The 27968-nt window shown below is 40.0% G+C and overlaps 1 protein-coding gene across 1 annotated transcript; it reads right to left on the reverse strand.

Annotated features, from left to right (window-relative positions):
* Positions 1–599: 599 nt before the first annotated feature.
* On the reverse strand, positions 600–27710 carry gak (cyclin G associated kinase). The gene is made up of 29 exons (XM_023264593.3): positions 27361–27710; positions 23489–23550; positions 21956–22015; positions 20776–20890; positions 20230–20372; positions 19939–20064; positions 19299–19388; positions 19072–19207; positions 18271–18383; positions 16156–16234; positions 14164–14281; positions 9981–10030; positions 9682–9830; positions 8643–8765; positions 8409–8542; positions 8069–8263; positions 7872–7989; positions 7625–7704; positions 7231–7424; positions 6894–7055; positions 6523–6689; positions 6115–6376; positions 5820–6014; positions 4728–4865; positions 4518–4604; positions 4138–4419; positions 3611–3759; positions 3182–3358; positions 600–3036 (listed from the first exon to the last, which is right to left on the reverse strand). Exons 1-29 carry the CDS (start codon positions 27500–27502, stop codon positions 2935–2937), a joined length of 3948 nt encoding a protein of 1315 aa, XP_023120361.2. The 5' UTR covers positions 27503–27710; the 3' UTR covers positions 600–2934.
* Positions 27711–27968: the final 258 nt, after the last annotated feature.

Below are 27968 nucleotides of genomic sequence, written 5' to 3' on the forward strand. Positions count from 1 at the left end.
TGATTTATTTTAAGATTGACCACTTGATCGCTCATTCTGACCATGAAAACTCACGAAAAAAAATTTATGTACAGTCTATGCACGTACTCTGTTTGGCTCCACACTTGCTGATGACCACTTCCGGTCTCAGAAAATGAAAAAACGGACCTTTTTTCGTTTCTGTCTCTTACTGATTTTACTTTCTTGTTATTCTAAATATAAAACAAAAATCAAAGCATTTAAAAAAAAAAATCGGATATCCCTTTTTGATCATGAAAAGGAAAAACGCCTTGTATTTCAATTTTAATTTTTGTATTTTAAAACGAAAATCAAATAACCACTCGTTTTTTGTTTTCAATACCCGTTTCAGAACGAAAATCCAATTACCAGATCCGTACACGGACCATTAAACTATCCAAGACATAAAATATTACATGGAGAGGGCTAAGAATGAGAACTCTATAGGGTTTCCAGCACAAAAAAGTGGTGTGATTCTCATGACAAACAACAGTGACTTTTCAGTATATGAAAATCTTTTCCTTTTTTTTGTGTAGTTGACTGTGAATGTAAATTCACACAAATTTCAAAAATAAAGACAAGGAAACACCCAAACATTTGCCTCAGATCAAAAGTATTTTTAATTATCTGTTTTTGCATTGAAGACTACATTCATATTAGTATGATGTAATTTGGTACAGTAAACGCTGCTGATGTGTGGTTTTTGCAATTCCCCCTCTTTATACTACATAAGAAAGTTTCAACTGGATTTTATGCATGGGTTTATTTTATTTTATTTTCTTACTTAGGTTTGCTGGCCCCTTGCACTGAAATCTTAACAAAATGACAAAACTGTAAAACAGAAGCTACAACTTCAGTTCTGCCTTAGGAGGAGAAAGGAAGCAAAAAAAAAAAGTAAAAAAAAAAAAAACAAAACAAAAAAACAAATGACAGACTGAACTGAACAGACAAATAATAAACACATACCACTTAACAGAGAGGATATATATTTGTAAAAGCACATTGATCATATTAATATTTGATGCTTTGGAATGAAAACAGCAAAAAAAATAAGAGGCTCACTGTGATCAAACAACAACTGTCCCACTATCCTCAGCACATTCCACTTATATATTATGTCAATTTTAAACTTGTGCCATTATTACGCATGAATACATGTCATTAACTCCCAATCCTCCCCCGAAAAAAAAAAAACATAATAAATAAGAAAACAGGTGATTCAGTTGGTCCATGAGGTAAAACATGAAATAAAAAAAAATAGGAAAAAAAAAAGCCAGAGCTGGAAAATTTTGGAAAAGACAAACCCTGGAATAAAGGAAAAAAAATAGGATTGTGATTGCAGATAAGAAAGCATGATGTTCGACCAGGTTTCATTATCTTATTCTAGAAAGAAACACACACATACACACTCACGCGCACACACAATCACACAGTCAAGCATCAACAAATCAAATGCCCAGGCTGCTAATCTTAACAAAGCCACTTGATGGATGATAAGATTTTTCTATTTACACTGAAGCGATGATTAACCGACAAACAGCTTAATACTAACCCCCCCCAAAATACAAGAAAACCAGATTAAATCACCAGATTCTCTTTTCAATCCTTCACTTTTTAAACCTCTATGACAAAAATAAAAAAAAACAAACAAACTCCGCAGGCGAGTGGGGCTCAGAGGGTTAAGAACAACAGCGAGATGATGGAGAGGCTGGGAAGACTTGTAAATCCGCCACCCAGCGAAAAACCGAGCAGGTAGACTCTTCTCTGTTTCTGCGGCAAGATAAAGGAGCACTTCAATTAAAAGAGCCCATTTGGATTACCCTGGATTGAAGTCAAAAACACACACCTGCCCCCCTGTTGTTGGGAGGTTTGGTGCTACACAGCATGCAGTTAGCTACAGGGTGTAGCCTGAGTGGGTGGAATTAAAAGAGCACTTCAAAAAAACAACAAGACTGCCCGCTTGGGATTTATACGGGGGCTCCAACAGAAGTTTGAGAAGTTTCGGATGCACATTTTTTTGAACGTCGATCTGAGGAGTGTTGTGCAGCAATACCTGTAAAGGTAGAAGCAGCGTGAGTAGTGTTCAGCAGGCAACACTCGGGACTGTGGAGAGGGAATGGCTCAAGAACAAACCAAAAGGTGCAGCAGCAGCACTTCAGACGGGTACTTTCAACAGGTCGACCTTGTTTCAAAATCATGGGAAGGTTTAAATCTTGCTTCTGTATTAGAGGCAGGGTTGGAGCTTATCATTCATTAATGCTGTGGCTGGTAAGTTCTGATATTCATTAGACATTTTTTGAGGCAACTAAGCTTAAAAATTTGACTTTTAAATGATTTTGTGATTTTTCATGTTGGCTGGCATGCTGAAAAACCTACAGCCATGCTCAGTTTTTGTTCACCAGTCAGCTGAATGACTGCACGTTTGCAAAAGCATGAATGAAAAACATTACCAGCCACGGCCTTTACTGTCGGGTCTGTTTTATCTGAACACACAATGTCACAATACTTATCTTGATCTTTTTAAAAGTCCTCGTATTATCTGATTTCCATTTAATCTTCTCCACGTGATTGTCACCTATTCCTCCCTCCCGATGTTTTGCAGCACCACTCAGGCAGTCACACAGGTAGGCAGTGAGTTTCAGAATGATCATGATGTTTATTTTAACTGGCTGTTCATGAACAAGTGAGGAAACTTTTCACCACAGCCAGGTGTGAGGCAAAAGGTCAGTTTTTTTCTGTTGACTGTAGAAACAGAAGAAAGTAAAGAAGGAGGGAGGGAATGGTAGAGAGGACACCTCTCAGAGGCTTGTTGCGCCCCCTAAGGCCCAATGTGGGCTCAGTCCTGTCCAATCTGGCCCAGTCTAACCCTGGGTTTGGTTAGGCCAAATCCAGTCCAATCTGGGCTGGTCTGGTCAAGCTGGGATCCCAGCCAGGGTTTTAGAAGAGTGCTTTGGATCCCTGGTTCTCGAACTCTGACCAGGCGTCGTTCAGCTCCATGAAGATCATCTTAGCATACTGTTCATATGGCTGGCCTGTTGCCTGCAGAGAGACAGAGCGTCAATGACAATATTAAAGAATGAAGACGAGTAAAGACGACATTAAAATATTTGTAAATCGTGCTACAATCTGCTTTTATGAGAATCAAATAATCAATCTTGGAACCGCATGTTTCTGGATACAGTACCTTATCCGGATGGACAACCAGCACAGCCTTCCTGTAGTATTTCTTCACCTGGTCGGGCGTCACCAGGTCCGCCATACCGACGGGCTTCCAGCGGGTTTCACCCTCCCACAACACTGTGTGGAGAGTCGACAGCAGCGCTCGGATGTTTCGCTCCTTCCCCTCAATCCAGTCCAAAATCTACAGCATGACAGCGAAACAAAACATTTAGCGTGGAAGAAGGAACAAACTGTGGTCAGCAGCTGGAGGATGCTTTGTGAGGTAAAACTCTGATTATCTCCTGCAAAAAAGTGCCAGATTGGTCAGTCTAAACAGCCCTTCTGGCAATGCTATGGACTGAACAGATGAAGGTGATTTACTCATTATTTATGCAGGGAAATTGCACTGAGAGCTGTTTTTTTAATCACATATGTCCTGTCCACGTCCTGTTACCTGTAATTTAAGAGGATCCATGTCTTTTGTGATCTCCTGTCTCCTCATTTCAGCAATGGTCCGTGGTCCCTTTCTATCAGGCTTAGAAGCAAAACCCTGAGTTGACAGCAAGTCCTCAAAGTCATCCTCCTTTACCTTGGGCTTTGGGCCTATGATACAACAAAACACAGAGAGAAATACGGTTTGACGTGGGAACTGTGTTGATACAAAAAGACGCAAGCATGACTCATCCTAGTTTTATTCTTTCTGAAGCCGTGACGCAAAGGTTTTACCTCATTTATATGCTGCATTTTCAGTTGCTGGTGAATTGCTCATTACAAACTGCATCAGTTAAAAGTTTGACCACACCAACTGGATCATAGGTTTTTCTTTTTTTTTGAAAGTTTTCTGAATTCTACAACAATTAATTCAACTGTTTTGATGCCTTCCATGTTGTTCAGTTCCATAATTTTGACTGGCAGTGTATATGCATATCTACAAGCCAATGAAAAGCAATAATTTCCTCCACTTTTCTCAGTATCTCTTACCAAATCCAGGCCCACGAACTCCTCTCTCCTCTCTCCCACCGATGACACTTGAGAAGTTGAGGTTGTAGTTAGGTTTAGTGGGCTGTGGTCCTGGTGGCTGAGATGCTGAGGATGGTTTGGGTGCGGATCCAGGTCCTGATCCAGGCATCCAAGATTTGTTTTGAGCTGAGGCGGGTCTTCCAGACTGCCAGGGCTGGGCTTGAGGCTTTGCAGAGGAGGAGGTGGAGGAAGAAGGACCTTTAGCGTTAAAGGAAGTCCCGGAATAATTACTGCTGGAGGATCCTGTAAGAAAACAAAGCGGGATGGTAGTTAATAGGGATAAATTTATATGATCATGAGCTTGAAGTTCAAGTTTTTGCTGTTTTATCGGCATTTCTTACCTGGTAAATTAGCGCCAAGGTTTCCGAGGTCAGCAAAAGGGTCAAAGGTCTGAGACTTGGCCTTCGACATGGATGAAACACCAGAAGCTGTAAACACAATGACAATATGTGAGTTACAATTTTTCAGATTTACAAGACGATCCACATATTTATCACACCAAGTACATTATCATTCACACACAAACCGCTACGTGATGTTCCTCCACCTACCAGTGTTGGTATAGTTGGGTTTGCTGGCGGTGTTTGTCATGCCAGCGGTGGTGCCGGCTGCCCAGTTGTCCCACCCACCCAGCAGGTCTGGTTGGCTGGCTGATGACGTCATCTTCGGGACGTCATTCACAAGCTTATCTGGAAAGACACAAACATCCTAAGTATGACCAAGTATTCACCAGAGATTTGGGGTAAAAATTTATTAGGACTTCAGCCTCAACCTGCTCTGACACGGCTGTATAAAGCTTGTCACAAGTGGATATGGTTGCAGTTTGATTGAGTAACCTCCCACTTGCTGTAGTTTCTGATGTAATTATAGATATCTGCAATGTCAAGCAGCAAATGAAAACGGTAATTCAAGATATCTACAACATCATTCTGACAGGTTCAAACTTAATTGAAGATGTCTAAATAGAACAATTTAGGTATCTTAAATACAGGGGAATTAAAGTCAATTTTATTTATATAGCACATTGAAAAAAAAAATCCAAGGTTGACCAAAGTGCTTTACAAGCTCAAAATAGAAACAAAACATAATCCGTGAGGAAATATATAGACAAGACAAAAAATGACATATATAAAGGTGTCAGAGTTCAACTTCAATAAAAAGCTAGAGAGTACATACAAGTCTTCAGTAGGCACTTGAAGGTATCAAGAAACCGAGCAGTTCTAATCTGAACAGGTAAGTGATTCCACAGACTGGGTGCAGCCACAGAAAAGGCACAGTCACCTCTGTTTATGAGACTGGATCTGGGAATTTTGAAGACAATCTGACTGGCCGACTTCAGCGCTAAAACTGGAGCATGGACATGTAAAAGCTCAGATACATAAGAAGGTGCCAACCCATTTAACACCTTAAAAACAAGCATTAAAATCTTAAAAACAAGAATTCAGGGCTCATCTATTTTATGAGGCTGGTGCAGAGGAGATGGCCAAGCACAGTCCAGAAGTCAGGCAAGTACTTGTTTGATGAAGGTCTAGCACTGAAATGTTACGTTAAAAATGTATCATTGCAAGTTTAACAGTCTGCTGCAGTCTGACTGAAACTTTTAGACAGCTACTATATAACATGTCACAGCAGCAGTTACTTACTGAGGTTGAAGAGGCTGCTGTTGGAAGCAGGAGTGGGGTTACTGTGAGCTGAGCTAAATCCGCTAGTTGCTGAACTGTCAGAACCCAACAAGTCTCCAAACAGGTCCGGTCCAGAGGCTTGTCGGGATGAACCAACACTGGAGCCGACACCGGAGCCGGACCCCATCCCAAACGGATCAAACAGGTCGCCCATAGCTGCAACACAGGCAGAGTGACAGGGAGAAAATGCATTAAGGATAACTGGGAGATTTTCCTAAAACAGTGCAATCAGCACGTATTGGGCGTCAACTCTTACGTTTTGAGTCTGGTGTGGCCCCACTGGTCGACCCGCTGAAGAACAGATCTTCCTGCACTGCTCCCGTCTGACCAGCAGGAGGTGCAAACAGGTCGTTGAGGAGATCGCTGTTGCTGGAAGAAGCTTTCATTCCTCCCTGCTCTGCTTGGTGAGCAGCAGAGGAGGCGGTTGAGGACATGGAGGGAGGTTGAGGGTCAGAGTTCAACCCTAAGAGGTCAGCTGTGTCACCCAGAGGAGATTCCTGGGGTGCAGGAGGGGAGGTCTGAGGGGAGAGCAGGACACCAAGAAAAGACAGAAATGAATTGAGGCAGAAAATACTGCTTTTTGACTCTATTTCATAGTATTGCAAGGGTGCAACATAAATGAAGTCACAGGAGGATATAGTCAGCCATCCTAGATTTTCAGCACCTGGAAGTCAGCATCAAACAGTGGCTCGCTGTTGTCTCGTGACAGTTGCTCTCCACTGGGAGCAGAATAAGAGTAAGACTCTCCATCTGATTGGTCACTCAGGTCCTCTTGGTCGTTCAAGGATCCTCCTCCTTGGCTGTCTGAGGCATCCTGAGGGCCATGCACATCTACAAATGCAAGAAATCAATCAGTGCAAAAAGTGGCATTTGAAATTTTGGAATCAATCAGTGTTTCATGGTTCATCTTCTCTATCTAAGAGGATTAAAATGACACAAAATGAAAAGTCTTCTCGAGAAAGGGAACAGTTAATCAGTATACTAAGCCTGTAAATACAGATGATTTTAGAGCCAAAGAAGACACAAATACAGTACCTTCCCAATCCAGTGTCTGGAAGAAGTTGCTGGCGTTGGTGTCATTGCTCACAGGAGATTCTGGCTCTGCTGTGTTGGACCCCTCTGGGGTCTGAGCTGGCTGGGGCGACTCCGAGTCATAAAATGCAGAGGAACCTGGCTGACGAGGCAGCTCCGGCTTACCTGCAGGTATTTAGGGTTAATGTTTAGTTCACTGTGAACAAGTGAATCCGAAAAATTGAAGGAATGCTTCCAATGGGCTTGAGGGCAGAACACAAGGAAAGCATCTGAGAAAAACCAAAGCAGACCTATGCTTAGCACGTCCAAACCCACGATCTTGTAAAGTAAAGTCACCTACCAAATTTGCTGAGGATCTCCTGCTGTTCATCACGGGAGGAAAAAAGGATTTTGGGGTTGAGACCCTTGGTTTGGAAGCCCTCCCACGGAGGACTCTTGGTGCTGGGTCTGTCTCTGGGTTCCACCTCGATGTCCAAGTTGACCTGGAACAAGTCTGGATACTTTTCCTGGATGTCACAGGCATCCAGATCATACCTGAAAGGTGAACAGGCAGATGGGAAAGAAAAAGTTACAAAGAAAGCCCATCACAAGCATTTCGATATATAGTAAATTAGCAGTATCTCTTACTACTGGTATTATTGGATAAGTTAACGTATCATTTTAACACCAGTTAATACAATCTGGCAATATTGACATTAGCAGCAGTATTCTGTGGCTCCAGGCGTTGTACATACTTGGCAAACTTGACTGTAGTGGCGTTTCTTGGCACAAAGCCTGTGTGGAACTGAATCTGAAACATTTTCATGGATGCCATCTGAAACAGAAAAGTGTCTCAGTTAAAATGAGAATTGATTCATATTTATCACCACTTTCTTTTGATCTATTCAAAAACTAAATTTGAGGCATCATTTATCTCAGTTTGTAAGCAAAACACAATGAGTGCAACAATGCAGTTTCAGAGGCAAAGGCACATGTCTATACCTTTGCCTGTAGACGTCCTCCCAGTGTGGATCTTGCATGATAGATCACCACCAGTACATCTCCTTGGACTGTAACATTGAGGGGAATCTCCGCTCTCCCATCCTCTATCTTAAAATCCCTGAAAAGAGGGAAAACAAGAATGACTCAGTGAAAGAGTAATAACTTTTGTAAATTATTTAAATAAAGGTCACACGTACTTCATCTTGTCATACTCCTGTGATGTGGTCAGCACCCTCTCATCTCCAACATAAACTTCGCAGAACGGCCTGCACCCGTTGCGCTGCTTGTTGAACAGCGGCACAGGAGTCATGGTGATGGAGCGGATGATTACAGGCTTGCTGTGAGGGATGATGGGCTCCTCTGCCATCATGTCGCACATATATTCTATATACCTGAAAAGCAAAGCGAAGACAAAAATAATGTCTATACTTACTGCAGGAGGAGGGAAAAAGGTGAAAACTGAGATTTAAAAAAAGGTGAATTGACAAATTTTCTCCTTTTCTGCACTTCATAATTTCTATATGTGTGTTTTTGTACCTCTTGTGTGAAGGTGCGATGCCAGGTGGGCAGCGTTTCATTGAGAACATGTAGACGGCAGCTTCAGCTGTGGTGAAAAGGCGACAGAAACACAGGAAGGAGCAAACTGCCACAGCTGATGCTGCTCTGCCATCCTACACAGGGAAAGGTCAGGGTTATGATTTGAGTTATGCGACTTTCTTTTACTTTTTTCCTCTGTATCATCAATGTTAGCCGCATAAAGGACTAACTTACCAGACAGTGGACTATACAGATGTTCCTCTGGTCCTGTTTCAGCCATAGATGCATGTTCTTACATACACTATAGAGACTGCGGAGGTTGGGGGCACGACGTACTTGCCAGTTACACTCTGATACCTATACGAATACATAAAGATTCACACCTGAACACAGCTAAGGCATCATCATCAAAATTACCCTTTATTTAAAGTAGCTGAGTAAGAGAATAAAAGATGTCGGCACGCCAAAAAACTCAGATAAAAATAAAATGTGAGGAGGTAAAGTTAGTAATTAATCATTAATTATTGTTTTTACGTTTTGAAACAAACACATTAACTACAACAAGAGCAGCTGGTAATTAAATAGGATGAAATTAAAAACCTTAATTGCCAAAAGTCTAAAAATGAGTCAAACTTTAGATTGTTTTGCAAGTTATTCCATGTTGTAGGTGCAGAGTGAATAAAACTGGATTTTCATTTATGTATCTATGGTAAGGGCTCACATTAAAAGACTGTAATGAGGTCATGTAAGGGGGTAAAAAAACAGTAAAATTCTTATAAATTAGTAAAGCCCAATGTCTCTCAGGCCTTACAGAGTGTGAAGATCATCTAACTTGAGCATATAGCTTGCAATGACGAGTGTTATAACTGTCTCTGGTAATAAATTTTGGTGCATACTGAGACATGGCATCCACGGGCTTGAGAGCTGCTGCTGATGAATGCATTTATAAGATGTCCCAATAATCTAGGGTTGATTAAAAAAAGTAAAACTTGCCTCAGTAAGTGTTTTCCTACAGTGCAGTGGAAAATATGATATATTTTTGTATAAAAAGCAATTTTTTGACATAATCTAGCCACCCGTGCGGACACAAGTTACAACAGCAGCTACTTTAACAACAGCAAATGTTGATGTATTACAAAAACAGAGATGCTGCTCCAACTGTAACTGCTGAAAGTAAACAAACTGTCCAGTCACCTATGTAATCTAGCCCTCAGCTTATCTGACACATTGACACAACCCCTAATACAAAGATACATGCACACACACGTCATACCCTGTTATGGAATCGAGAAGGTCTGTATGATCTCTTGGAGAGGTTGTACACAGCATAGTGGCCAGCATGACGTGAATCGAGGAAGAGGCGGACGTCCTCGATGTTGTTCTTTATCGCCGACTCCACCCCTTCAGCTGGGAAAGACATAACTACACACACACAAACACATTGGTAACTGCTACACTAACGGTTGATATCTTTTTTGAAATGATAAACATCATGTAATGTGTAATTACAAGGACTTAATGACATACCAATACAGTGACACAATGCTAAAAAAGTTTTTTTTTCATGCATACCTGCTATTCTGGAGGTGATGTATGAAATATCCAGGTCCCCTTTGGCATAGCTGTAAAAGAAATCACAAGTGCACTTTTAAAAGGAGTACCAATGCTACACAAGAGGGAGGGCGGGCACAAATCAGTGACTACTAAAAGAAATAAAAGGGAAAATAAACTAATGTCTGGGAGACAGCCGTCAACAAACAGCCTAATGACATAAGCTGGCTGAGGAACAAAGAAAGCTTTGTGTTGCTAATGGTAAACCCAAATATTGAAGGATGATCGGTTCCTGGGCTATGACTCAGTTCCCATTTTTAACCAGTTTTGATGAAGGATGTCCAACAAATTATACAAATTAGATTAAGACAATCCCCAGTTCATCTTTCTGTTGTGTCTTTAATGTTGCACAAGCATCTGGCAGATGCCTGTTGTCACGTGGGATCGCTCATCACTGCCAATAGCTCCTTGGCGGTAAGCAGCATTGGCAGTTAAGTGATGTAGAAATTAGGCCTCACTGGAGCAAATATAATCAACAACAAAAGCATGATTCCTACTGCAGCTAAGAATTCGGTACAGACAAAAAACACAGGCCAAGCAAAGAAATCTAAGGTGGTAACAGACAAATATATAATCTGTATGGTATCGGGACACACAGGTAATGCTGGTTAAGACATACATGAGGTTGAAATGGCTATTTAGTATTGTTTAGTATGCAGTGGAGCCATATTCAAACTACTATTCATTCATTCACTCATTCATTCATTCAATCAATCAATCAATTCATAAAGGACAGTGATTTCTAACCATTTTTACTACTACTACCTAAGTGGATTTTTAATGAAGTGGCTTGGAAAGATTGTAGCTGTAGAAATTGCTATGTAAAGTAAAAAATATAAACATGCTGAGTTAGTTTAAACACCTAACAACAAGACGTTAAGCGTTCATAATAACTAGTTAGCAAACAAGCAAGGAAATTAGAATAGTAAGTCAAAAAAGATTAATACACTATGAAAGAAAAAGTGGAAAAGTGGATTAGTTGTTTAAATAGTGACCTAAAACAGTTGCATGCAAAGGTTTAGGAACCTCAGAGTGAATTTCATACTCTGTTGATTATTTAAGTGAAACAAAATAAAAGTAAGCAGAATTCTTCCTGCTGTCGGCTCATCCATGTAGACCCTTTTTGAGAAAGCAGAGTCAACCACTCCTGCCGTTACTTTCCTGCTGTTTCTTTGGAGTCATATGGACAAATATGGAGTTCTATCTGAGGGTTTTGTTTGTCCTCCAGATCTCATCCTCACTTCTATAGTTTCTCTAAAGTGTCATTTCTTCATGACATTTCAGAAAGTGTGAATTTAAAGCTGGGAGCACCTTGATATATATTAGCTTTCCTCCGCCATTTTCAGACCCTCAATGAGTGGCTTAGAGGAGCCCCTGTTTGAATGGTGGTTGGAAGAATAAGAAAATGCATTCTTGACCTGCCTTACACGGACAAATAAGACTTTGTAACTCGAACAAGTCAATGAAGTTCTGTTCTGAGACTCTTCAGCTAGAAGTTGCCCAAACATTTGCACCTCACAAGCACCATTTAACGCACCATTTAACTTCTTTTATTTTTTAAATCCATGAAATAAATGACAACATTTCAATTCAATTTCACTTCAAAATACTTCAGTTGTCCCCTGTGGGCAATTCCAGGCAGGTAGAACCTGACTTTGACACAGAAAGGTAGCAATAGCAGTAGCCAGTAGGCTCAGTTAGTTCATTGTGTATGTAATTTCCCCACATGCTTGCATGCAAATGTACATGGCTAAAAATAGTTATCCAACAGTGATGGTAAAAAATTGAAAGGGCTTTAATTAATAGGTGGGTAACAGATAAAAAATCTGATTAAAACTGTTGAAATCAATGAAGGAAATAGTTAAAAGTAGTGGACTGTGGTGTTAAATGGGTTAAAAGCAATGGATAAACAGTTTAAACAGTTAGCTAAAAATAATGAAATGGGTTAAATGAATCAAGGTATCAAGGAAGGGCTACTTAAGTTTATCTGAGGTCAAATCGGATTGGATTGGATGCGGCCGTCCGCCTTAGTTGTCTAAGAGTTTAACACTTTTATGCTGAAAGTTTACAAATTACATGATCGCTTAAACACATGCACCAAAATAAATGACAAGATTTAAATACAGATCACCAATATTTTGACCAAACTTTAAACAGTATAGGATTTGCACAGTTTTCTAAGTATATACTCACACTAGTTTCAACGATTTTAATTCATCAAACCTGAAAAATTACCTGAAGCATGAATAGCGAGAGTGAGATTCACTCGCTTTGACATTTTCTGGTGTCATTCTACCCATACATAATACTCATCTGTCCATTCACATCACGCTCTGCATTCATTCAACTGAATTACTGAATGTGTGATGTTAGGATCAGCAAGCTGTGATGACAGACACAGCACGGCAAAAAGGCTTAGTACAGGGTTTTTTTTCTCTCCTCTAAATCAAACACACACTACAGAACACACAGAGTGACGCATGAGTTGACGCGTTCCACCGACCCATATTTACCTTGGGTTGCTAGGTGATGGACACATAGTAGGACCATGAGGGATTGGGACAGAGAAAAGAAACAACAAAAAAATAAACAAAAGGACCAAACAAATGGAGCAAACTGATGACTGAACAACCAAATGAAACAGAACTTCAACAGATGTGGATTGTGTGCCGATCAAAGGAACACTTTGCAAATTTTTAACCTGTCTGTAACAATTATCGCAAATGTCACTGGATGCTGCAGGTAAGCGAAGTAGATTAGATTACTTCATAATCCACTGATTTACTGTTATACCAGCAGTTGGTAAATGATCTACAGAGAGAGATATCCTGAAATAAGGATGATTTTTAACTACAGTCTGCTGTCTGAGTGGAATTTCAGACAACCAAACAACAAAATGTTCCTTTTAAAGGTAAATCTTGGACCAGGGTAGGACAAGAGGAGAGTATGAGCTGTTACAAAGACAATTTGCAGGTGTACAGTCTACATTTATTTTAGGTTGATGCAAGTGTGATGAAACATGATGACCGATAATTGACAAACAGCATTGCTTAGGTGTCAGCTGCCATTTGGTGGATGTTTGAAATAAAAATTACTCACAGAACCCAAGCACATAGTTTCTGTCAAGTAAATTAGCTCCTAAATTAGCAATATATAAACACAAATGGTGGTGGACATGCCAAGCTTAACCATCTGAACCCCAAAACCCACTGATGGGTTTTGAAAGGCAAGTTGTATTTTAAAAAACAATCAAAAATTCATGTCACTAAAAAACTGTGGAAACAGAGAGAATCGTCTGATTTTAAACTTTTCGGTGGTGCCTGAACTAAACAAACCATTTCTCTGGGAAACTTCAAAAAAAAATATCTATGCATACAATTGTCATATTCCAGCAAAATAAACCATTTGCTCAAATAAATTCACTAAAAATCTGCACTCCTGGATGCAGTTTTGAAGCTAAATGTGACTCAGCTACAACCAGCAGTCACATGATGAAAAAATCTGTGGCTTTTTAGCTGAACTCTGCAGGCTGTGTTTGTACCAAGCAGATCGAATTTAGAAAACATTTAAAAATGTAAACATTAAAATATCTTTAGCATGTAGAGTCAAAATTGTTGGTAACGTATGTGGGCACTTATAAAATGCTGTACATGTTGGTTCCAGCTTGTTTCAATTTATGTAAAACGCATAATCAGTTATTTTCCTTTTTATGAGTTATTGCATTATAACAGTATTTCACTGCATGAAAGAATTTTCTGAGTTCTCTCTACTTCTTGCCATGGCCGTGCTGTTTCCATAGAGGTGTATGACTTTATATTGCAGTGAACAATGAGTCAACAGTAAGTAAAAATGTGACAGGTGTTGAGGTTCAGAGGGTGAAAAATTAGGCACATTTGAAGTTACATTTGCCAGTACTCTCAACCAAATGATTAACCATCTCCTCAGTTTAAAGACATAATAAATACAATAAATAATGTCTGTTATGAAATGTGAGGAAAAAAATGTATTACTCAAGGTTTATGAATACAACACTTTTATTGTTCACTGAGCTTTCATGGTGACTAAACTGAAAAGTATATGACTGAACAAAACACAAAAAAAATGGAACAATGAGATTCATCATAAGCAGGCTGGAGCATCTTACCTGGCTACTGACTGGATGACCTTAGAGGATGTGTCCTTTATGTTGGTCAGGAAACGCTCGGTTCCTCCTCTCAAGATATCCAAGAGACCACTGCCGGACTGATCAGGATCGTACACACCTGGAGGCATCATGAGGAAAAACAGGAAATGCCAAATATAAGAAATTTACAGACACTGTCATGGTTTGAGCACTGATATTAGGTTTAGCACATGAAATCATAGTCGCTGTTAAACCACAATGATATCAAAAACACTTCATGAAATCTTGACAGGAAACTGAAAATATTATAATCAAAAATAAAATAATCACAATTATAACTAAAAAAAAAAAAAACGGGTTATTGAACAGGAAAACAAGTAGTCTATAGCTGTGCATGTGGGTGCAGAGTATCAGAAATTCATTGGTAGCTGCAAACTAATCACAAACTATCACACACAGTCACTTGATGATGTCTAGAAGCGGATCATCAGTAAGAGGTAAATGCATTGTGTGTTTAACTTCAAGGTAAATGTATTGGATAAAATCAGTTTCTTTCATCTGGTGGAGCAGTCTGAAGTTGAGATACAGCAGCAGTCAGAGACGCTCCTTAAGGGAAAGAGCAAACATTCTGCCTTTCGACAGATGGTTGAGTGGCAGTGCAGAAATCCTCTTAATGGACAGCAGACAGCTTGAATGTGTGTGTGTGTGTGTGTGTGTGTGTGTGTGTGTGTGTGTGTGTGTGTGTGTGTGTGTGTGTGTGTGTGTGTGTGTGTGTGTGTGTGTGTGTGTGTGTGTGTGTGTGTGTGTGTGTGTGTGTGTCCGGTAGTTTGTGTGTATATATGGCAAAATAATAAGCTTATTATGCTCATTTGGAGGAAAAAAGTACAGATAAACAACAGAAATGTGAGTTTTTCCTTCAAGTAAGTCCAGCTTGTTCTATGAATAAATAAAGAGTCTCATTCTTAAAAACAGGGAAGTGAGCTATTGCTAGACAGTGCTTCGGTCTGCTTTAAAAATGCTGCAGGTTGGAAAGCCATCATACCATATTCTGAGCTTGTTTTCTCCAAAATGCATTTTATCAGGTAATCTGTGATTGTTGTTTTTCATTCTGCTACTAAACTAAGCTTACCAACCAAATCCTAGCCTGTGACATCCACAGTAAAATGCCACTTTGTTTATTACAAAGCTATATGTGAACCTCTTGGCCTCGGGGTCAGGATCAAGATCAGTCAAGGTCAGTGTGTTACTGAGTTACTGGGATAATGTGATAAGACTCGGAAGCAGTGAATGGAGAGTGACAGTGAATGGCTCTATTATGAGCAACAAATGAGACTGTGATTAAGATATTTCCGCCACACTTACCATGATTTAATAAACCACCATGCAAAGACCCTCAAGATCATTTTAACACATGAGGCTCTGGACCACTGGAGTTAAAAATAACTGACCCACTGACAGTTGTTCATGACCCCTTTTCCTCAAAGGAGACTTGTAGTTAACTCACAGTGTAACAGGAACACAGAAGAGGGTGTGTATTTCTTATATATCAGCAGATGAGTAGTTTCTGATGAACTGGCCAGCTTACTTATGCTTATTACTAATGCATGACTGTCAGTGATATGGTAGATGGCATCTTGGGCAGAAAATATGTTACTGGCTGATTAGAAATTCAGCACTCTGGTGAAATTGAGTGTGTTGATCAGTCACACCTAAAACGCACAATTGATACGACAAATACGACTGTTTCTGAGTAGTAACATGTAATTATTTTGTCAGTTTGTTGGCATGCAGCACAACAAACTCATGGAAATGCTCGGAGTCCCTTATTTGGGTAAACGCTAAAGTCAACCTATTGCACTTTCGGAGACAAAATGACATGTAACTATTGTTCTGTTTTCAGAGAATTTTCAGTTTTGCTCTCCCAAACATACACCTGAAACTATACACAACACCAACGTACAGCGTATGTAGCCCTACAGAGAGCATGGCATTACCATCCAAACAAACTCTTACCTGCATTGTTTTGGACGTTGTGGATCTGCATGGGCAGCTGTGCTCCAGTGTTGCCGAACCCTCCGTTCTGCTCCAGCAGCTGCAGACATTCATAGCCATCATACACCGGGCGCCAACAGTAGTACGTACTCAACATTGTAACAGGTAGGTCGGCAAAATGAAAGCTAAGCGGTTAAAAGAAAATCAGCGACTAGGACTGAAAGATTCTGCCTGTGATGTTTAAAACACAGAACTTCAGAAAGGAGATACAACAAAGATGAGGTTAATAGAGACAGAGAAGAACGTCATCAGTGAAACGAAGATGAAAAGCTTTAAAAAAAAATTTGAAAAATTCTTTCAAAAAAATCCGAAAAGTTGAGCAGTGGAATGATTAAAAACAAATCTTGAGAGAAAGATCATCAAGTGTTAGGCAACATGTCTTGTCTCTGTCCCTGCGTAAAAAATCAGCAGTTCAAAAGAGTTCCAAAAGGTCAATACGTCGCAGCAAACTAAAAATAGTTTGTGTCAGATATGCAGGATAAAATAATCCTCCCATGAGTGGCGGTGGTGTGGGCCTGTGTACAGCAGCCAGAACGCCTCTGTCTCCGTCTCTTTTCTGCTCTGAGATGTCTACCGTATTTCCTTCTCAGTATCTCACTCCCACCTCTGCTCCCTTCCTTCACAAGTTTTCTCCTCTCCCTCCTCTCTGCTCCATCTCACAAGTCTCCATATGTTTGTTCAGAGATTCAGAAAAGGAGAGGAGGAGGAGGAGGATTATGATCTCCTTATGTCCAGCAGGGAAACCCCTTCTTAACCCTAATCAGATTTGCAATCGCCAAATCTGCCTTCACTGTGCACACACTTACCAGCCTTATCAGGATTCAGCGTAGCAAGAAATTTGTAGAGATAGAGAAGAAGTGTGTGCATCAATTTACTAATTTGTCTCTTGGCAAAACTGTAAAGATAATTTAATTAGAACAGAAATTGAGTCCAGGATACTGAACAGTGACTCTGACACCTCGATAAAACAATCAGGTGCAGACCAGGAAGATGTCAGAGAAGTCACTGGAAATCTGGAGATTTTTGACACTTAAATCAGCTTTATGCAAAATCACAACTATGACTGAGGATTTAGTGATAAGTACCAGGATTTGTGGATTTGTGGTAAGAAACGTAAGGAGCTGTGGCCGCTAAGTTGATAATAGTCAGACACCATACAGAGTAAAATGATTCTTTATTCCAAAATCTTGACTAAAACCTTAAATCTGTGCTCAGTTAGCTACTGCAGGTGGTGGTTGAAAAAAAGAAAAAACATTCTCAGCCTCTACAAGCCAATCAAAATACTGATTTACTACTAAACTGTATCACATTGTGTTTGTTTGGAATTTCAGTTCAACCCTTTTCCACCTCTGTGTCTCTCTGCCTCTTTGGGCCCATTAGCATCATGCCAGCTGGGAGGAGAGGAGGAGTCTGGGAAAGAGAATAGAGACGTCTTTGTGCTCATCTTCGTGTGTGTGTGTGTTTTATGTGAGGCTTTATGTAACCACATCAGTAATTTGAGAGTGTGCTTGTGCACGTTTACACAGAGCGGAAGGGGCCGTGGGGTCGGCTTGTCAATAACCTCTTCAGAGGCTGGCAGACGCTGAGGATGTGACCTGGTGTCGCTGCCTATAGAGTTGTTTACTCCAAAACACACTTTGTCAAAGCTGTTATCTACTTGGAGACGAAATCCAAAGCAAAAACAGGTTATCAGGGGCCATTTTGATGCCTTTGACTTATAGGGACAGTGGACAGAGATAGACAATTTGCACCATCAGTCAAATCAAAGATGTTCAGGGCATTTGCACCCATGTGGTTGTGTCCTAACCACTCAGCTATTGGATCAGGCCCCGAAGCACAAACACTTCACCAGCTAGTCAATACATGTGATTAGAAAATCAGGTTCCAAAAGCTACTTTATACACATTTATAGATTAGGCAAATTCAGAAGTCACACACTCCTGAATAAAAAGGACACCAATCATTTCAATCAGGTAAAGTCTAATAGCAGGAGATGGCACATCTACTTGACAATGAAGCTGCGGAGATGTTCAAGTATAGTATAACTTCTTAGATAGCTGCCATGCACACTCTTACCTCTGTAATGGGAGACTTGGGGTTGACATTGCGTGCCGCTGCTATCTCCTGGAGCTGGTTGACCAACTCTGTAATAGACAGACGCTCCTCTGGGTTCACCTTCAGCATGGAACCTGAAGAAAAGGAGGAAGAGGAGAAGATGTGTGTAACAGACATGAATCCATACTAAAGAGAGAAAAGTAATTATGAAAATGGAGAAGGCAATTTCAGTATAAATGCAGTCGTAAAATGAAAGGAAAATGAAATTCTAGAACAAATCCAAAATCGCATGCACAACAATATAGACTGATAAAAAGAAACAAGTCAAACTGGATCGCTTTGTAAATGCGTGTTGTTTCCCGTCAATCTTTGCAGTAAATGGGCAGGTTAGTCTTTTCCACCAGGTGGAGCTGTTTAACTTCAGGAACTTCTGTGAATGCGGTGTTTAGCAGTGCCATTCTAAACATGGCAGGCTGGTAAAGGTGATAAGCAAATTTGGGCGACAGCTGTGACAGAACTGTAGCAGATAAAGGGATTCAAAGACCCTTTCATTCATTCATTCATAGTACTGTTGCGCCTTTATCCTACCTTGCTGCTCTGTGTTTAAGGTATGAAAACGACGTCTGTGTGAAAGAGAGAGGCGACCCTGTTGTGGTATGCCTCTTATTTTACAGCAGCTTGTTTGGTTCAGTGGGAACCAGCAAAGGCAGCATAACAACTGTGTCTACGTAGTAGTATTATAAGATGATCTCTCAGTGAAATGGGCTGACAAATCAATGGACTGACATGAAGAAACTAGCACAGACCAGTTGCAGTACGCACGTATGAGTTCGTGATACACAGTGTACTTGACATCATTCTGAGGGATGGCGTATTTCCCATTGACGATTTGCAGCTTGGCGCCATCCTCGAATGGGTGCTGCTTAAAACACAACAGGTAGAGAATGCATCCCAGGGCCTGCAGGGGAGAGCAGATATGGTCATTTTTATAAAAACGTGCACAAAACATGTCAAAACTATCTAACGTCTGAAAATGTCAATGCTCTGACCCAGATGTCTTGCTTCTCGTTGATTGGAAAGTTGGAATAGAGATCGATCATCTCTGGCGTTCGGTACGCCGGAGTGGTGTTCCTTGTGATCTATAGAGAAAAAGAAAACACAAAATCAACACAAAGTCCAGATGAAAATATAACAACAGTTTTACTCTTTCAAAAAAAGCTCTTCCCTCAAGCGTCTATTTTGTGCTACTAGCCTGACAACATGTGCCTGGTGGACATGTAGGTTATTAGATTTAGAAACCAGAGTCTCTGGTGTCCTGAACATTGAGGTCATCTGTGGCAAAGCCCTTGAGTGTTTGGTTATGGTATAAATATAATTAACCTGATTGATCAGTCCTTCCTGGACGCCTCACTGTTAATTCAATCAGAGGTTTCTGGTTCCTGTCAAACACCATGATGTAAATATTGCGACTGATCCACTGTGATTTCTGATTTGATGAATAAACTTCTCTAATAGATTCACAAATTAATATTTTAGTACTTTTTAGAGTACAAATTGCTTAGATGATTTCAATATTGCAGGATGTAAGAAAAAAATGGCCATTAATAATCAGTGTATCATGATTAAGGGCCCTGTTGAGATTAATCTCAAGTGATGTTTGAGTGTATGTGTGTGGGTTTGTGCTCAGACCTCATCCTCCACCATGGACCTCTTCTGTGCCGACCAGCTGTAGTCAGGGTAATGTGACACTGTGGTGGAGCTGCCAAAGTCACACAGCTTGATGGTGCCCTGGTTACTAATCAAGAGGTTCTCAATCTGCAATACATCAAGTCAGTGGCAAGATGGCAAGCGATTAATTTACCAGTTATTTAAAATGAAGTAGCAGCACAAGACACAAAAGAATTCTATCATTCATTCATGGATTTTTATCAATAAGCAGCATTTTGGCGTTGAATTCACTGTTGCCAGTAACAGACCAACCTTGAGGTCTCTGTGTATGATTGGAGGCTTCTGTTTGTGCATGTGCTGCACGGCACGACACGCCTGGTAGAAGATTTTCAGCACAGTGTCACATGACAGCAGAGCCCTCTGCTCAACCCGCTTTATAAACTCCACCAGCTGACCTGAGGCACAAGAGACACAAACAGATGAATAAATGAAAGCCTGAAGGTAGAAGGTCAAGTCTTGCATCTTTACAAACATCTTATTAATGCTAGAATAATAGAAATTTATAATTTTACACAGTAAGTTATTTGCTAAGAATGCTGAAAAACTGCTGAATAAAAACAAAGTCTGTCGTAACTGAGCAGAAAGGAAGTGGAGAAGGAAGAAGAAACACCACAGACAGGAAACTTTCATCACAAATGCCTTCTGTTAAAGTTACTGAGAAACGCCAGCAGCACGCCTGATTTACCGCACTTAGGTTTGAATGAGTAAGCGCTGATTCAGTACTGAAGAAATGGACAGGGAAAGAAGTGCAAAAATGCAGAAAAGTGTCCTTCAGTGTGTAGATCTGCATGCATTTACCTTTACACAGCTCAGTGAGGATCAGGAACTCAGCCTGTCCGGTGTCTGACTCCTCCTTACTGATGGAGGCAGCAGAGCAGAACTGAACCATATTTGGGTGACCTGACAGCTTTTTCTGTGAAACCAGCAGGTCAAGGAACATACAGGGAAAAACACTACAGTGGTGTCAAGACTGGCCTCAGATGTGCCTTTGCATAAAGCATCATCGTAATCACTGTCTAGTCACAGATTCTGGTAGGCTTTACCAGTAGCTTGGCAGTTGGTAGTTTGTCTAATCCAGCAGGTGATTTACAGGTCAGAAACCAACTAATCAAACAGAGAATTTGTGTAACACTTGGCATTAAAGCCACTGGATTTGGATCAATTTCTGAAAATCTGCCAACCACTTCCAGCCAAGCAAGTCCTAGAGGAGCAAGTCTATTCTAAAATTCTAGCTGATTCATCAAACAGTAGTAAAGAAATTAGGTTTGAGTGAAGAAAATTTCGAACAGACATAAAATATCATCATCAAAATGAGTGCACTGACATTTCTGCCTGTAGTGGAATCAGGAAAACACAATGTCTGTAGCTCCATAATGTGCAACATAGTATGAAACAACTATTGCTCAACCGGACAAAAAAGTTTTCCTTCATATCAAGCTCATAACTCCATAAAACAAACCTTCCCACAGCCATTGAAATCCAGCGGGAGCTTCAGCGTCTCACCTCTTAAATACACAAAACTATCTTTAAATAATCTTAGTCACCCTGGCAGAAACTGAGAAACAAATCAGCACATGTAACCCCTTCAGAATTCTTCATTTTCTGCTCATCAGTTCCACTCAGACAAAAAACATACTTGAGCGCCTCAAAAGATTCAGACAGAGCTACACAACACAGAACAGCCGGTGTTTGTTATCAACAATGTTATATTGTAATCGAACACTGTAAATACATATTAGTTACTGTACTGCACATCCTTTGTGCATTGTGTGATGCTGTATATAAAATAAAGTATAACTCATCTAATAATGATAGTCTACATGACTGGAAGTGCATTCCACAACCTTGTGAAGTCATGAGTTCGAGTTTAACTTGGCTTTGTCCCATGTCACCACCCACTGTGTGCAAAAACAGAAATGCTCTATGATGATTATAAGAGAAACACAAGCATCTTTTCAGTGGAAATCATCGAGGATACCATGAAGCAGACTTCCTGGATGATTTCCTTGTTCTTCTCCTCCTCATTGGACAGCAGCCTCTGAAACAAAACAAAGCCAACACACCATTGGTTTGTTTCTGTTCTGCGATCAGGTGTCATAGAAACTTTTATGCAACACATCTAAGAAGCCTGAACTTACATATTCCATTAACATTATTTGCTGTGAACACAAAAAAGCTGATTCAGAGAATCATTAAATGTTGGGTTTGGTAATTTAAGTTCTCTGACCACTTCAAGAGTTTCCTCCAACCAAACACAACACTCTGCATTAATCATTTATTTGCACAGCAATGAAGTGTAGTCAGTCAATTGCTGAACTTTGAATCAATACAATATTCATACTTCAGCAGTATTACATCCATGAAAACACTCCAAATTCTTTCCTTTTTGATGATATTTACGTTGCCTCAGGTAACTCTAAATCATCCTTTGGTTATGCTGTTATAAGCTGAGGCTACTGGGCGACTTCCCATGATGCACTGAGCGCCTCTATTCTTCATGCATTGGCTAAATATGCCACGACAGTATGTTATTAACTTTCTGTCTTCTCTCCCATAGTTTGTCATCTTTTTCCCTGAAGCTATCTGAGGCTCCAGAGCTGCACATTTCTCATTTGCAGTAACTGAACCCACCAAGCTCCCAAGTATTTAAAGTCTGTTGTTTCAAAACTGCTCACATTTTCTCTCTTCACTCTCCCCTCACACCAAGTGACTGAGACATAAAGTCTGATCCACCCTGAGTCTGGACCTGTCTGAGGTTTTTTCCTGCTAAAAGGGAATTTTTCCTGTCCACTGTCAACATGCACTTTCTGAAGGGGGGAATTGATGGGTTTTGCACTATAACATTGTCAGTGATTTTGACAATATTATGCACAGCACCCTAATATTATTTATGTTATGACTTGGCATTATATGCTTATATTAATAATTATGAAAATTCAGCAGCTCCAGTGGTAAATTAGTTTGATAGATGCAAGGAAATTCACACAACGAGGACAGAATTATCAAGTACGGAGCAGATGGTGCCCACACAGCCCTGTTGGTCTCCAAGAAACAACATGGTCAAAGACTGTTTCTTGAGCAATATGACTTACAAAATAGCAGGATAAGCAGTTGCCCACGTTGATACACTCACATTTTTTTGGGTATTTTTTATAACAAATTATTAGCATAGCATACTGTATAAATAGGAAAATGGCAAAATGTTTCCAAAATGTGTTATACTGTGACAGGTCGAATGCAGTTGTACTGAGTAACACAGTGCATACTGTATTTTAATATTTACTAGTAACATGTAGTATTTAATGCATATTATGTATAAGTACATGCTGTGCAATGTAGAATCAGTGAGTATAAAGCTGATGTTCCTGATTTCGTGTGTCGTTCACTCTGAATTAGTTTGCACACTCTCATGCAAACTAACAAAGGAGCAAATTAATTGATCGATGTGCATTATTGACTGTCTCAGTATTTAACAAGCAGAGTTTTCTCAGCAGGTACACATTTATCTTACCTTGAGAGCATAGTCTTTACCACTGCTCATGTCCTGGGCTTCATACACAAAGGCAAATCCACCTCAAAAAACAAAACAAAAAACACAAGAGTCACTAGGGCGTCATAAACGATATTCAGTGTATTGCATAACTTGTGTGATTCAGAGCAGGACGTGCTGTAATACAATCTAATGTGGCTACTATCTGGAAACAATGTCTAATGTCTATGGCTTATTTGTTCTGGCCTTATTGCTCAACATTACGACGTTACAATGATGACTACCAGATATTTTCCTGCACTGTGACGTTAACTGTGAACAGTGATTAAAAAACAAATTCACATATTTAGCAGCTGATTTTAGCACACCATACGTCTCATTGCATTCCACTGGATATTGGATTAATTAAGTTTGATTTCATAACTACAGAGAACATTAAAAACAACAGCAATCCTCTGCTTTAAACACCCGCAAACATTCAAGCTATGAAGCCATATATAGCCTGACCACAGTCTTATCTGTTGGCCACTGAGAAGCCACAGTGGAGACGTTTGGGCTTAAGGGTCCTCCTGAGAAATAAACCAGCACAAGCAACGCTTTTATCACAGGCCGGCTTCTCTAACCTTTAGGCTCCCACTAAGCTTTGCTGAATATCCACCTCTTCTTTTAAGGTGTGGCTGAAACCTGAACTGCTGATTATGCGGTCGGTGCTGCTGCATTCATCAGTCTTCTATCAGAGAGCGAGGAGAATCACTTTTGCCTGGTATGATGAGTGCTCCAGAGAAATCCATACATTTTTAACGAATGAAGACATAAAGAGAATCACAATGCCCTCAGTAAAATGTACTTCATGGAAGAAATCTGAGGTACATAAAGCCCAGTCTACTTAAAATTAATACAACATAGACGGTATTCATGCCATGCAGGGAATGTTAAGTGCAATAAATTTGAAATCGAGATTCAGATAAATTTCAATGTCTTGTACAAAAATGTTGAACCGAGGGTCTAAGGTACGGCCTCGGATCTAAAGTACATCAGCTGTCGCATACACAACGATACGTTACATTTCTAGTCCTGCATTGGCTTAATTTTTAATTAAGCCAATGCAGGACAAAAAAGGCACTGTGGCTAGTGGGCAAGACACCTTGGTTTCCTCAAATTTCACCAAGTGTGTGCTCACAAGTGGACTCAGCAAGCCACAGTCCAAACAAGGAGAGGGCAGAGTTACCATAGAGATGAGTAAATCAACTACCACCCTTGCGCTGTGCTGCAAAAAGCTGAAGACATTGAACACATTTAAGATTGTAATCTTTAACACTTCATTTACATAAGGAAGAGTGCTCAGGTGTGTACGGTGGTTTTAATTTCCCCAATCCTGGTTTATTGGTCTGGTTTTGGATCGAAACCAGCAATCTCAAACTCCTGTACATGCTTTAACGTTAAAGGACAGCACTAGTTTTATTGCATTTTTGAACCGATGCCTTACACTGATTAAATACTTCACTTTACTACAAATACAAAGCAGAACAGCCAGTTAACAAACAAGTGTATTATTCACTGATCACTGCAGGATTTATGTGTAATGCCAGTGATTCTGAGAAAGCATGCTGTCCCTGTGGAGATCACATGTCTTCCTATGTTTTGTGCTGGGAAAGATAGGGGCTGAAACCTGAAAAGCTCAGTTTCCTTTGTTCCAATTTTCAACACGATCCAAGAAAAATACTGAAAAGAGGCATAAAAATCCTTTTTTAATCACACTCCAAATTATTCAATCTCTCTTGGGTCCAATTTTGAAGCTTGTGTTAAATAATTAATGAAATATTGCTGGTAAAGTGGACAGAAAAAATAATGATAGCCCTAAAAGCAGAACCATCTAGTAACAGCCATCCATTGTATTCTCTCACCAAAGATCTTGGTGAAGGAACACAACAAAGACACTTTTCACATAGCAGGATGGGAGTTTGAAAAGGACAGAGTTTTAGTGTAAAATGATCTCCACCTTTGCCATCTGCTTTGATTTTGAAAGCATTCTGCATCTCCTTTGACCACTCTTAGGCCAACTATCACATAAGAGGAAGTGCAATCCCAAAACTGTGATTATATTGATGATCGGAGTGGAATTAGAGCAAAACAATGACCTGAAAGTATGTCTATGTAAAATTAAGCTACACCAACTTTAATCATCAGCTAACTGTTCATTTATAAAGCAAGACTGCCAACCATTAGATGGCCATTAGTGGGTTATTTTGATCATTTTCCAACCTGCTATAATGTTTTGGGTTTTTTTTGTACCACATGCATAACTACATCTAAAAGAGGCTTTGTTTTTTGCTACAATGTAGTTGAGACTGAATGACTGAGAGCAAGTGTTGAGAGAAGAGGACACAGTAGAGGGCATTTTCAATTACGGAGGAAAAACTGTTCTATAAAAAACACCTGCTAACACTTAGGGTGATGCAGCAATCTGTCAGAATCAGTCAGCAATTTCCCCATAAGGTAGATGAAATTGGGTCACATTGAAGGGTGCACAGTGCACTGAGACTTGCCAACTTATTCAATGTCAGTCTGTGTTTTTTGTCACCAACTACTTTCCCCAAAAAACAATCAGTAAGCTGTGAGTAGTGATCTCAAATGAGTGCAGCAATGGCCAACGTTGTCTTAGAGTTGTTAAAAGTGAAGAATAAATAAGAATTTGAAACAATATGTTATTTAACCAACTGATATTTAATTTGTAGGATTTCTGAAGATAATATGCAACACAAAAATAGAGCAGATGTGAAACTGAACCACTAAAATAACACAGTGAATGAAATATGATCTGCTGATCTGACCATGCTAAAAAATCTGTTGACAGCGAACACTGAAGTACTTGGTAAACCACAGATTTAACCACTGTTTCTTGTTAGACATAGTTATGTTTACTTTAACCACAATTCGTGGATAAACCAGCGTTTTTATCAGAGCCCACCAACAATAAAGATCAAACATTTATCTTCTGCTCTTTCCAGTAACTCTGGCAAGTAGGTAACCATGAAAAATAGCAAGGTCGTCTTGACACTGCATAGAGAGAAAAAAATCCTAGTTTTTCTGCCACAGAAAAGCAACCTGATCGGCAAGTTTACACATGCCCTGTAACCAAAGTCATGATGCGACATCTTAGACTGATGCTGATCTACGTGGGATCAAATGGGGAAACTACTTTCTCATGAAAAAGCTTCATGATCACATTAATCCTGTGGTGCTCATTTATATTTTAAAGCAGTCCTAACCAGAAACACATGAGACAAGAAGATAAAACGAATTAATCAGGTAGGAAGCAACACTGGCACTAAAACAATCTCTCCCTGGATGTCAGAGGAAACAAGCTTTACAAAAGGCTGTTTGTATGCATAACATTAAGATAAAGAGTGTTAACCTATCCTGTTAAGAGGCAACAGCACTGTTATCTCTAATACATTCAAGCTTCCATAGCATGCTTTACCACCACCTCTATTCAGATCTTGCTCTTTGAGCCAAAAATGCTTCCAAGTCAGATTATGAGGTTTGAGGTAGGCAGCAAACTATGGGTTGGGTAGACGAGTAAAATGCATGCAGCTATGCAGCTCACTGTGACTTTAATCAGCAGCAAACATGAGATTATAATGTATAAAACAAGCTACAGTTGTCTGTTCATCTCCTTCACACATCTGGAAATCGATTTATCGTGTGTTAGACACCCTCGAAACCCATTATCAACTGGTGTTTACATGGTGACTCATAGCTCTGCACTCGCTAACGTTATTGCCATTGACAACCAATAAAGGTGCTGCTAGCCTGTTAGCTATTTTAGCTAACTAGCATGGCTAGCCGTACAAGACGTGACCAGCATAACTCGTCGCGATTGCCAGTCTCACCTTCCGCGATCACCCTCTTGATCCTCAGTTTCATGTCACCGAGCTCAACGATTTGTCCGACGAAGTCATTCTGGTCCCGACTGGCCGCTCCGGACGAGCCGGGCCCGGCTAGGAAATCCAGTGCCGACTGGAACAGGGACATGTTGTCCGGCACCCTAGTTCAGGCTCACAGAGGCCGAGCGGTCGATAAATACCCTCCACGGGTCTCAGTAGGAAAAATGTTGGTGGTTTTCTCTGTTATAAAGACTTGTAATTGGGTGATATTATTCTTTCAGTGGAAGCAAACATCCTCTTCCTGCTGCTAAACTGACGAGGCCACCATCATCAGCGCCGACTTCCGCGAAGGGTGATGACGTCAAGACACGATTCAGTCATGTGATGCAGAAAAAACTGACTAGACCAAAAAAAAAAAAAAAAAAAAAAAAAAAGTTGTTGAAGCAATTTAAAATCAATATCTGGGAACACGGAATTTAAAAAAGTACAAACGTAATATTGTATTTATTATTACAGAAAATAAAACAAATACATAAATCTTTTTATATAGATAATTAAAAAAAAACAACCTTTGTACAAGTTAATGAAGGTGCCTTACAGCAGTACACATTAAG

The sequence above is a fragment of the Amphiprion ocellaris genome, chromosome 6 (assembly GCF_022539595.1).
Source record: "Amphiprion ocellaris isolate individual 3 ecotype Okinawa chromosome 6, ASM2253959v1, whole genome shotgun sequence".
In the NCBI taxonomy this organism is placed as follows: domain Eukaryota; kingdom Metazoa; phylum Chordata; class Actinopteri; family Pomacentridae; genus Amphiprion; species Amphiprion ocellaris.